This window comes from Dama dama, chromosome 5, assembly GCF_033118175.1.
Source record: "Dama dama isolate Ldn47 chromosome 5, ASM3311817v1, whole genome shotgun sequence".
NCBI lineage: Eukaryota > Metazoa > Chordata > Mammalia > Artiodactyla > Cervidae > Dama > Dama dama.
The window spans coordinates 36,912,088-36,925,650 of record NC_083685.1 but is presented as its reverse complement, the minus strand read 5'-3'; the positions used below and the strand labels follow the sequence as shown (position 1 = coordinate 36,925,650).

General features: G+C 36.8%; 1 protein-coding gene across 1 annotated transcript in view; it reads right to left on the bottom strand.

Moving 5' to 3' along the window:
- Positions 1 to 11,076, bottom strand: part of FGF2 (fibroblast growth factor 2) — a 65,622-nt gene extending 54,546 nt beyond the window's left edge. Inside the window, 1 exon segment of the mRNA XM_061140708.1 lies at positions 11,018 to 11,076. Coding sequence (XP_060996691.1) covers positions 11,018 to 11,076 — 59 coding nt within the window.
- Between the last annotated feature and the right edge of the window lie 2,487 nt (positions 11,077 to 13,563).

Here is a 13,563-nt window from a genome sequence, read left to right as displayed (position 1 = left end):
TCAAAAACTTCTGTGCACCAAGTCACACTACTGAGAAAATGAAAGGTATCCAGAGAATGGGAGAAAATTTTGCTAATCATATCTATGATGAGAGTCTAGTCTCCAAAATATGTAAAGAATTGTTACAGCTCAACAGTTAAGACAGTCTAACTTAAAAGTGGGCAAAGTATTTGAACAGACATTCCTCCAAAGAACCTATAAAAATAACCAGTAAGTACATGAAAAGATGTTCAATATAATTAGTCATTAGTAAAATGTAAATCAAAATCACAAGGAGACATCACTTCACATCCAACATGATAGCTATAATTAAAAAAAAAAAAAAGATAACAAGGGCTGTCAAGGGTGTGGAATAATTGGAACCTCAATACATTGCTGGGGGGAACATAAAATGGTATAGCCAATAGAACAGTCTGGCATCTCCTCAAAAAATTACAAAGTTTCACGATATGGCCTATCAATTCCATTCATTAATTCTACACACACACATGAGAATTGAAACTATGTTCACACAAAAACAAACTCATCAATGAATGTTCATAGCATCATTATTCATCATAGTCAAAAAATGGAAACTACTCAAATGTCTATCAACTGACGAATGGATAAACAAAATGTGGTATATCCGTAAAACAGAATATTGTGTGTGTGTGTGTGTGAGTCGCTCAGTCGTGTCCGACTCTTTGCAACCCTATGGACTGTGGCCCTCCACGCTTCTCTGTCCATGGGATTCTCCAGGCAAGAATACTGGAGTGGATTGCCATTCCCTTCACCAGAGGAACTTCCCAACCCAGAGATCGAACCCTGGTCTCCTGCATCACAGGCAGATAAAAAGAAATAAAGTACCGATACATGGTAAAACATAGATGAAACTTGTAATAGTGAAGGCAGAAAAGCCAGATAGAAAAACACGACTCCATGTATACAAAAAAAAAAAAGTAAATAATCCACCTGCTATGTGGGAGACCTGGGTTCAATTCCTGGGTTGGGAAGATACCCTGGAGGGGGGAATGGCAACCCACTCCAGTATTCTTGCCTGGAGAATCCCCATGGACAGAGAGGAGCCTGGTGGACTACAGTCCATGGGGTGGGAAAGAGTTGAACACAACTGAGCGACTTTTGCTTCATGTATACAAAATGTCAAGAATAGACAAAAATCCACAGAAATACAAAGCAGATGAGTGGCTGCCAAGGGCTGGGAGATGAGGCAGCTGAGGAGTAACCATTAGTGGGAGTGATGGAAAAGCTCTGGAGTTGTAGTGGGGATGGTTGCACAACTTTGTGAATATACTAAGAGTATATTCAATTTTATGGTATGTGAATTATATCTTAGAAAAAATAAAGAAATGCATGTTGAAATAAAAATGGAAATTTTCTCCTATGAAATTGAGAGAAAAAAAGAAATAATATTACTGCAGGTTACCAAGGACAGAATGAATGGGAAACTTCAAGAACTGCCAGATTGGAGGATAAATTATTGTAGCATTTTGAAAAGGCAATGTGTGCATCACATACTTAAATTTTTGAAATTATGTAAATATAATTTGGGCCAATAGTTTTAGTGTAAGAAATTTACTCTCAAGAAAAAAATCACATACATATATATTTAACAACCCTGGTGTTCAGTACAACATTGATCAAAGTGAGGAAAAAAATGAAGGATAAATAATTAAAGATGAACAAATTAATTTTAATAAATCATGTTATAGTTATAGAAACCAATGTGTTCCATGAAGCCACATAGACAGTTTTGTAAGAGAATACAAATGCTTGTAATATATTGTGAATTGAAAGTAGTTTGCAAAACTATAGAATAATATTCCATTTGTTAAATTTGTTAAAGCCCATATTAGAATGAGATATATTAAAATGTTAGTACTGATTACTTTGGATAGTCAAATTATTTTTATTTTATAAAAATAACCTCTGGCTACTCACTGCTACATAAAACTTATTATCTAAAATTGTATCTTATTTATTCATTTCCTTATATGTTATCAGTCACCTCACTTCAATAGAATATAAAGTGCTTTAAAGGAAGAGATCTTTTTGCCCTAAACATTGCTATATTCTTGGACCTAGTGGCAATAGGCAAAGTCTGAACTAATATATATATTAAATGAACACATGCACTAGTTTCATTTTAGAAAGCTGTTTTGGAAAACCAAACTTCTTATCTACTTTATGCATGGGTGTGATCAATGACTGTGGAACTCTAAATGTTAACTTACGTTTTTGAAAGAAATCACACTAAGCCCATTTCCTTATGAAAGTTTACTAAAATACATAAATTACTGGCTTCCAAAGCCTAGTATATCAGAAATCACCTAACCAGTTCTCGAGTCACCACATGACCATCAGCAGAGTGAGCGCCTCTATTCCGTCTCCACGAGAGGTAAGAAAAGGTTATTGTTAACCTTCCCTCCTAGATGGCAGGTTCTGGTCTCGGAATAATGATTTGTGCTTTATATTGATTTTGTGTCCTTGATTTCTTAAAACAAGTAAGTAACAACAAACATACTGAAGTTGCTGAAATAGCCAAGAAGCTTAATTATGCCACCTCAGGGCCTTTTATTTTTAAATATTGTACTGTCACTCTAAACAGACAGTCAAGCTACAATCAAGGGCTGTTTTCAGGCATCTGACTGTATTAATCAAGTGATCAGTCTCCTCTCATAAGCTCTATGACTTTGCCTTCCCAGAATCAACTCCTAAAATAAGAAAAATAAAAATTTCATGATGTCTTTTACCCTTAAATTATCTTGGGCTTCCCTGAGGACCACTGGACAACTACAATGCCTTGTTCTTTTACCTATTAAAGAGAGGGATGCTAGAAGTAATATGTTTTATGTTTTTTAATTAGCTCTATACTATAGTAAGAGTTGGATGGAGAAAGCTATTAAATCAGAGGAGCTCAGCCTTCCTTATATTAATTTCATTCAAATAAATTGTTGTTAATAATGAATACATTTCAAAGATGCCCCTTACAGAAAGGCCCTTTCTTTATGTTATGCTTTATCTTCTGTGTGGTCTGCTCAGATTGGAGAGATTCCAATCACCTTGTCCATCTGTTCTTTATTTGATATTAAAGGGGGGCATCCTGACTGTCAATACAAGGCAGTTTTGTTTTGTTTTTTTTTTTTTATGGGCAAAATATAGGAAGAAAAAAACCCCTGTCATCTTAAAGCAACAGTGCAAGAAGTGGGAACCTGAATTTACCTTTGGGACAGACTGCTCCTTGATTTTTGGAAAGCTGTATGAACGAACCCTTCAATTACATAAATTTAACACAAGTACCCCCTACAGTGCCACGCCTCCCCACTCTAAACCAAGTCAAAACACAAATGACAAGCTGGGAAATTCACATTATCTGTGAATCAAAATTAATCTAAAAAACAAAGAGACCTTAAGTGTTAGTGAGAAAACAGGCAAAGGACCATAAACAAGACCATGAACAAGTTCATAGAAAAAGACATACAAATAAAATATAAAACATGGGAGTGAAAGAAATGCAAATTAAACCTAGAATCAGAAACAGTGTTCTAGTTCTCAGATGGGCACGGAGACATACATATATAAATCTCACGGAAAAACAGGAATGAACTTTTTAGTCAATATACACCTCAGCTTTGCTTGTGGTTGCAACAGACTGGAAATAAACAATAAAATAGGGGCGTCCCTGGTAGCTCAGCTGGTAAAGAATATGCCTGCAGTACAGGGGACCCTGGTTCGATTCCTAGGTCGGGAAGATCCCCTAGAGAAGGGATAGGCTATCCACTCCAGTATTCTTGGGGTTCCCAGATGGTTCAGATGGTAAAGAATCTGCCTGCAATGCAGGAGACCTCGGTTTGATCCCTGGGTTGGGAAGAGAACAGCTACCCACTCAGTATTCTGGCCTGGAGAATCCCATGGACATAGGAGCCTGGTGGGCTACAGTTCATGGGGTCACAAAGAGTTGGACATGACTTAGTAACTAACCCATCACCACCCACCCCAAAATTCTACAAGGGCACGTTGAGATTCCTCCAGTCAGATGTTCCTGGACTTTTTAGGCAGCCAATATCTTACAATTGGTTTCCCATTTCTTAATTTGTCATTTCTATAAAATGAAGAGGTATGTTTTTAATATGGGTTTAAGGATGTTTTCCTCTTAAACGTTTTTATTGATAACTTGAATTAGGTTTCTTTTTGTTTTTGGGTTTTAATTAAAGATTAACTTTGTACAATAATACTAAGTTATATCATATCTCTGGAGAAAATGAAAGCATTACAGATAATGGTAAGAGTATCCCTTGGACTCAACTCCCAATCCCAGGCTTCCCACTTCTCCCCAGATCAAACCATTTTTCTGTTTGGTATATATCATTTCAAATTTTCCTTTGTGTATTTACATATGTATATATACCATAGAAAACACACAGTATTATTTAGTATGAGTGTATGTGTGTGTGCTCAGTTGTGTCTGACTCTTTTGCAACCCCATGGACTATGGCCTGCGGTCCATGGGATTTTCCAGGCAAGAACACTGGAGTGAGTTGCCATTTCCTCCCCCAGGGGATCTTCCCCACCCAGGGATCGAACCCATGTCTTCTGCATTGACAGGCAGATTCTTTACCAATGCGCCACCTGGGAAGCCCGATGAGTATATGTATCTTTACTTAAATGCTATCATGTTTCCTTAACTTTCAGTAACTTGTGTTTTCGCTCAATGTATGTCTTAGAATTCTTTATGTCATAACTAAACTGCTTTGCTCATTTTAATGGCTACAGGGTATTCCCAAGGAATATATCCACAGTACTTAACCATTCCCTGACAGATGTACATTTAGGCTGTCTGCAAGTCTTAGCCATTACAAACAGTGCTGTGATCCTTCTTTGTACTTGTCTCCATGCACATATATTCAACTTTTTCTACAGAGCTGTTATCTAGTGATGGATTTATTGGGTTCCTGCGTTTTCAATTTTAATTTTAAAAGACACTGCCAAATTCACCTCCAAAGTGATGGTACTATGTTATACTCTTACCAATGAACAGTGCTCATGCCTCTATAGAGGTGCCATCTTGTTAAAATTTTAGCATCATAAAGCTGGGAGTGCTAATTAGTAGGACAGATGATGAAATAAAAATTTAAATAAAAATTTACAAGTTAGAAGTGTTAAGATAAAATTAGCAGATAGAATAAAATTCTACTTCTAAGTTTAAAAAAGAATAAATTGAGCAAGTATAGCATGGCAGAATCTGGTTAGAGAAAAGTCTATTAAAAAAGATGACATGAAAGTTAAAAATTCAATCACCTAATCCCAGGCCTACAATCCTCATGTAAATCTATTCCTCTGATTATCCATGATCTGAAAATAAAGATCAGTTTTGTTGGCATACTGAAAAAGGAAAAATAAAAGATCACATGATTAATAGAAACCAATAGGTAAATAGTTGCCCCCAAAGTTACCATAACTGGGCTTCATTAATAGATATTTAGTGAGCAGATGATAAAAGGGTATAATTTCTCTGAACTTTGAACACATCACATATGGAATGTTAATATCTTAAGGAGACATTGACAAGACAGTTTTCAGGACAGGGCAACACTGACTACCATAATCATGTATTGTGGTAATCATGCAAATTCCTACTTTTCATCAGTTTCTTTTATGCAAAGGCTGAATAAAAGTGCATTACAGCAAGAAGTTGCAAAAACAATCTTACTTCAATTTTCTGGAGGGAGTTTCTGCATATTATGGACTCTTTGTTAGCCTTTCTAGATACCAATTAGACTACCATAGAGTTCTTCCATCTCTACAGTTCTAAGATTATTTATCTTTTTTTGGAAATATTTGTTTTCCCAGAAATGTTCCCAGACATCAATAACTTTAACCTGACCACATATGGTAATGTGTACCAAATTTAGAAATATTTTAAACTCCAAACCACCAAAACTGGCTGATTATAGCCAAGGTTTATTTATGTTCAGAGGAGAGGAGTATATATTTTTCTCTTTCATCACAGAAGCATCAGCTTTATCTGTGGTAGTTTTATCTGTATCTGCCAAAACTATGACTTTCTCTGTGATTCTTTAGTGAATGACCTCAAGCCTGACCTACAGCAGTCATTTCCCTGGAGATGAAAAAGGTCATTTAGACACTTCACCTCCTAGTCATTAGGAGAATACAAAATTTCATCTCAGATTAGTGTTCCTAAAGGTTAAAGTCATCTCACAAAAGTAATACAGAAAGAAGGAGTAGTGATTTAAAAAAAAAAAAGAGCTGGAACCAGAATTGACTAGACTTAAAGTTTTCAAATGTTCTCTCAATATTCCTTCTATGGTAGGAAAATGCATTTCATTAATTTAAACTTTCCAAAACAATATGCTCTCTGAAAAACTAATGTTTTGACCAACAGTTTACTAATAGAATAATGAAGTTACAGTAAAGATTCTGTTTAAAACCGTTATAATTCAAGGAGGCTGAGATAAAGTTAATGTTTTCACTATTCATGCAAAAGGCTAAACAAGTTAGGAAAAGCATGTTGACTATTACAAGGATGACGATTTTAAAACTTTAGTATTATGGATATGTACAAAGAGCAAAAGAGTACTAACTTCTGATTTTTTATGTTTACTTACTATAGAGCATCTGGACATCCCTCTACCTTGCATGTCTATTTAGAAAGACAATTTGAGGGACTTTGCCTGTTAAAAGACAGAAGAGCCTAAAATAATAAAAATGAGTAGCACATGTCACTTAAAAGGACAAAACTAGTTGTACCAGGAGCTAGATTTTTATGTTAATTGATCCCTGAATTTAGCTCTAATCTTTCTGGCAGACAAGGTAGTAGGAAGTAAGATGTGTTCTCAAATGTGTGCTGTTTGATAAAAGCTCAATGAAAAGTAACCTCTTTCCTGGAATCAATACTCTTAAAAACCTGTCCAGTGGCTCTTTATCAAAGGAGCATGGGACTTCCCTGGTGGTCCAGTGGTTAAGACTCTGAGCTCCCATGCAGGGGGCATGGGTTCAATCCCCAGTCAGGGAACTAAGATCCTATATGCCTTGGGGATATCAGTTTTGTTGGTATACCCAAAAAAGAAAAAGAAAAGATCACATGATTAGCAGAAACCAATAGGTAAATAATTGCCTCCAAAGTTACCATAACTGGGCTTCATTAATAGATATTTAGTGAGCAGATGATAAAAGGGTATAATTTCTCTGAACTTTAAACACATCACATATGAAATGTTAATATTTTGAGGAGACATTGACAAGACAGTTTTGGGGCAAAGCCAAAAAAAGAGGAGCAGTAAGGGTCAATATTTTGAACTATAATTTTGCCAAAGATTAAGAAAATGTTCTTCACCATTTTCTTAATTTTTTCGTGCTTATTTTTTGTAGGTCTTTTCCTTCTCTTGTGTTTCTTGCCTAGAGAAGTTCCTTTTGCACTTGTAGAGCTCATTTGGTGGTGCTGCATTCTCTTAACTTCTGCTTGTCTATAAAACTTTCAATTTATCTAACAAATCTGAACAAGAGTCTTGTTGGGTAGAGTATTCTTGGTTGTAGTTTCTTCCCCTTCACCACCTTAAAAATATTGTGCCATTCCCTTCTGGCTTGTAGAGTTTCTATTGAAAAATCAGCTGATAACCTTATGGGATTTCCTTTGTATGCTGTTTGTCATTTTTTCCTGTTGCTTTTAATAATTTTTCTTTGTCTTTAATTTTTGTCAGTTTGATTACTATGTGTCTCAGTGTGTTCCTCCTTGGGTTTTATCCAGCCTGGGACTCTCTGCACTTCCTGGACTTGGTTGACTATTTCCTTTCCCAGGTTAAGGAAGTTTTCAGCTATTATCTCTTCAAATATTTTCTTTCAGGTCCTTTCTCTCTTCTCCTTCTGAGACCCATGTAATGTGAATGTTGGTGTGTTTAATGTTGTCCCAGAGATCTCTTTAGGCTGTCTTAATTTCTTTTCATTCCTATATATCAATAATTACCTTAAGTGTAAATGGATTAAAGGTACCACCGAGACTGGCTCAGTGGATACAAAAACAGGACCCGTATATATGCTGTCTACAAGAGACCCACTTTAGACCTAGGAACATTTACAGACTCAAAGTAAGGGCATGGGAGAAGGTATTCCATGCAAAAGGAAATCAAAAGACAGCTGGAGTAGTGATACTTATATTGGACAAAAGACTTTTTTTTTGGACAAAATAGACTTTAAAACAAAGACTTAGACAAAGAAAGATACTATATAATGATCAAGGGTTCAATCCAAGAAGATATAACGTTTATAAATATATATGCCCACAAAGTTCTGTCTAGTCAAAGCTATGGTTTTTCCAGTAGTCATATATGGATGTGAGAGTTGGACCGTAAAGAAAAACTGAGCCCCGAAGAATTGATGCTCTTGAACTGTGGTGTTGGAGAAGACTCTTGAGAGTCCCTTGGACTGCTAGGAAATCAAACCAGTCAATCCTAAAGAAAATCAGTCCTGAATATTCATTGGAAGGACTGACGCTGAAGCTGAAACTCCAATACTTTGGCTACCTAATGCAAAGAACTGACACCTTGGAAAAGTCCCTAATGCTGGGAAAGATTGAAGGCAGGAGGAGAAGTGAACAACAGAGGATGAGATGGTTGAATGGCATCATTGACTTGATTGGCATGAGTTTGAGCAAGCTTTGGGAGTTGGTGATGGACAGGGAAGCCTGGTGTGCTGCAGTTCACGGGGTCACAAAGAGTCAGACACGACTGAGCAACTGAACTAAAATATATATGCACCCAACAGAGGAGCATCTCAATATGTGAGGCAAATACGAACAACGAAAAGGGAGAAATTGATGGGAACACAATAATAGTGGGGTACTTTAACACCCCACTTTCATCAATGGACAGATCATCCAGTAGAAAATAACAAGGAAACAGAGGCCTTAAATGACACTTTAGACCAGTTGAACTTAATTGGTATTTATAGAATATTCCATCCAAAAGCAGCAGACTATACATTCTTCTCAAGTGCACATGGAACATTCTCCAGTATTGATCATACGCTGGGCCACAAGGTAAGCCTTGGTAAATTCAAGAAAACTGAAATCATATCAGTCATCTTTTCTGAGCACAACACTATGAGATTAGAAATAAACTACCAAAAAAGGAGAAAAAAAAAAAAAGTGGGGGAGGATTCCCTGGTGGCTCAGACAGTAAATAGTCTGCTGCAATGCAGGAGACCCAGGTTCCATCCTTGGATCAGGAAGATCCCCTGGAGAAGGAAATAGCAACCCACTCCAGTATTCTTGCCTGGGAAATTCCATGGTCAGAGGAGCCTAGTGGGCTACAGTCCATGGGGTCACAATGAGTTGGACATGACTGAGTGACTAACACTGATCACAAGAAAAAAACTATAAAAACACAAACATGTGAAGGCTAAACAATAAGCTACTAAGCAACTAATAGATCACCGACACCTAGAGACAAGTGAAAGTGAAAGCACAATGGCCCAAAACCTGTGGGGTGTAGCAAAAATAGATCTAAGAGGGAAGCTTATAGCAATACAACCTTACTTTAGAAACAAGAAGATCAGATTGTATGGCATCTTGGGTCTGGTTCCCTCGAAATAGGCTCTCAAATGGAGACATGTCTGCTCAAATTTGGAGGCAGGTGGGGGCGGGGGGAGAGGGGCATTTAGGATTAGCACCATGGAGGAGTTAGGGAAATAGGTAGGACAGAGGAGAAGTTGAACTATAATGCAGTCTTAATGTAACAGAGCAGGACTCTGTGGGACCTTCCTGGGACAGACCCCTCCCCTATATTATCTGTTTTAGCTCCTCTCTGAAGTCCCTATATAATAGTACTCTGAGTTGTTTTACAGTTTTTTTTACAGTTGTTTTACAGGGTGTGAAAACCCCCACCAAATGGGCAGTGTTAAACTTCATGAACATGAGTATGCAGCCCTCAGGCCTACTGGAGTTTACCGGTTGATAATGTTGACCCCTGTGACACCACCCTGTTACCTCACCAGCAATCAGAGAATTGCGCACAAGCTGATCACACACCCTGTAACCACCCTCATTCACTTGGCCTTTAAAAACATTTTCTTAGTAGATAACTAATAAGGACCTACTGTATAGCATAGGGAACTCTACTCAATACTCAGTCATGACCTACATGGGGAAAGAATCTAAAAAAAGAGTTGAGACACTGAGATAGACAGATAGATAGATAATTGATTCACTCTGCTATACAGCACAAACCAACACAACACTGCAAATTAAACAAACTCCAATTTAAAACCTGCTTTCTTGAAACCCATATGGGAGTTTGGTTTCTTCCAGCACTAACTGTCCTGGACTCTTTGTTTGGCACCTTATAATAAATGCTGCGCTTCCCTTCACCACAAAAAAAGAAAGAAAATGTTCTTCAGATTGCCTTAATAAAGTTGAGCTCAACATTCAATTATAACTTGGTGAAAGCATTTCTGGAGGGGATTTAAAAAATGTGTTTTGGTAATATTGTATTCTGTTGATCTAATTTAATACAAGAACAGATTCTAGGTAATTTAGAAGAGTGGTTGAATAATACTCTCCCTAGGTCTTCTCTCTCAAATGTCACTTATCCCGTGCCCAATTCTATACTTCTTCACTATTATTACTTCGTACAAACTACAACAATGTTCATGAAGATAAGCACAAAGAAGAAGGTATTGCTATAATATCCCCAGCCAGCAATTTTCATTGGTAGTATTTTCTGGTATATCTTTCATAGATGATGGATAAAGATTGAGATCTAGAAATAGTTTTGTTTCATTTTCACCAAACTGGGTCATACTGGAAACACTTTTATAGCAATGTTTTCCATTAACAGTATGTTATAAGCATTTGTATATGTCGTTAGGTATTTTTCTGTAAGTTTAATCTTATTTCCATCATATTATTCCATTGCATGGATATACAATAATTTATTTAATCCCCTGCTTGTTGACTTATAAGTATTCTCTTTGTTTAAGTTATATGTAACTGTATAATTCTAATTACTTTCTCAGGACTAATACTTTGGTCTCAGGTCCTTTGGATTTCTCTTTCACAGGGCCCATTGCCCTTGTAATTATTTGTGTAATGTTTATTCACTTATTGATAGAATATAATTTCTAGCACTTGATATAGAAGACACTCAACAAATACTTTTGATTAAATAAATGAACGTTTTAAGACTTTGGAGAACATTTTATCAAGTTTGCTTGAAAAAGTTATGTCAGTTCAGACTTTTCCTGAGAGCAGGATGAGCGTCCCTCTTTTTCCACATTCACTTTGGGTATCATCTCGGGCATTACCTTGGCATGCAAAAAATGTCAGTTCACTACTGATTTAATTTAGATTTTAAAATTTTTTCACAAGTTTGGCAAGTGCTTAAAAACGGTCATTTCAGTGTTATCTGGAAAGTGCCTAAATCACCAGTGTTCAAAACAACATTCTCTGGTCTAAGTTACCAGATTCACAGACAGTAACTTCAGGCTATAAATAGCAGAATTCTGACTTCTAGTCTGTTAAACAAAGATTTTCATCTGTGCAGAGGTGGACCATAGAGGCGCCTAGGAGCTAGACATTTGGGAAAATTGACAGGAAAACCCAATTAGGTACCTGTACCTTTGAACTGTTCTTTTCTGCTCATCACAATTTCCATACAACACATATTTTTAAAGGAACAAAAGATAAAATATACACTGACCATTTTTCCTGGTCAATTATTTTAAGTATTTAAATTTGGTTTTCCTTTTAATATGTTCATTTCTCTCTCCCATTTCCTGATCCACTTAGAATAAATTCCACTGTGCAATCATATCCACCTCACTAGTATTAAGTACTGTTAATGACAACAGCGTGTAGGCTGCAAAAAAATATCAAACTTTTGAGAGGAGTTAGTCATGCGATTTGTGTGGCCTTGTCTTCACTTAGAGCCATTACATTAAAAAAAAAAACCCTACATCACTCATCCTGAGCAAAATGATACAGATTTCTTCATTTTGCAGTTGCTGAGGGGTGTCAGTTTTCTTGAGAGTCTATGATCTAATTCACACCCATAAATCACAGGTCATGGCTTCTGATGGGTGATGGCATCAGTGCCTAGGGTTGGATTATTCTGTTTGCAGAAGATGTTCTGGTATAAAGATAAAACATTCAAAGAGTAGATGTAAGCTGATACTTTAAGACAGCTGCTCTCAAGTGTACTTTCAACATCATTGTTCACATATAAAATGAAAAAGGAGGATACTAGCAATTTATAGAACTGAAACTGGATTCTTTAAGAGATACAGGAAAAAGAAAAACTGTGTGTTCAAGGCACTGATATCATATGATTGAAACAGGTTGTCTTGCATGGGATATGTCAATAAGACCTATTACCCAAGATCCTTCGTTTTCTCAGGAAATTCTACCATACTGTCTTCATCCCTTAACTCTTTCAATTTCAGAGACCATTTAATACTTCACCTTTTATCTCAAAACTTCCAAAAAACCCCATTCTTAGTTGATTAATCATTTTGCTTCTTATTTCACTGAAGGTAATAGAGTCAATCAGGATAGAATTTCCTCAACTTCTCACCATCAAACAGCCAACCTACCTGTATCTCCCCCCCTATTCTCCATGTGGCCACTGGCCTGTCCCTGCTTACCTCCACTTGAGAGTAGGTCACATTTCCTCTCCTTTGCTGAAGGGCTTTGCTCCAGCATCAGTTTTTCTCCTTTCTAACAGATCACTCCCATCAGCATAAAAATATGTAGCTCTTTTCATATCTTCATAAAAGCCCCTCCCTTCCCTTGACTCCACAGCCCATTTTAGACATCACCACATTTTCTGCTTCCCTCTAAAGCAAAATTCCTCAAGGGTTGTCTAATGGTTGTCTCTTCTACTTCCACCCATTTATTTCTCTGTTTTAAGCCTTTGATTTCATTCATTGCTGAAGATTTAAGCAACTGTATGACAGCAAAAGAGATGACTACAAAAAAGACTTCATCCACATTGCATGAGCCTAAGACCTCAGTCCTATTTGTGCTCCCTTCTTGTATTTGCTCATTGGTGTATGCCCTCTCTTACACTGTTCCAGTCATAGACCAGGAATGTTTTTCTATGCCACTCTCCTTGCTTGACAATATAATTTCCTATCTTGCAGTACAATTTAAAGAATTTATATTTTAGGAATTAAATTTCATCTAGTTGATATATGAGTAATTCATTTCACCATTCACTGTTTTGGGCCATTTAGATGGTATTTTACTATTGTTACAAATATCGCTGTGGTTAAGCACTTCAAGTACCTAATTTAGTAATAGCCTTTGTGTGAATTGTTTGTCCATGTATTAATATATTGTAGAGGAGTCATTTAAAATGTGACATGTGTGTTAAGTTGCTTCAGTTGTATCCGACTCTTTGTGACCCCATGGACTGTAGCACCCCAGGCTCCTCCGTCCATGGGATTCTTCAGGCAAGAATACTGGAGTGGGTTGCCATTTCCTCCTCCAGGGGATCTTCTCAACCCAGGGATCAAACCTGTGTTTCCTGCATTGTAGGTAGATTCTTTACCACT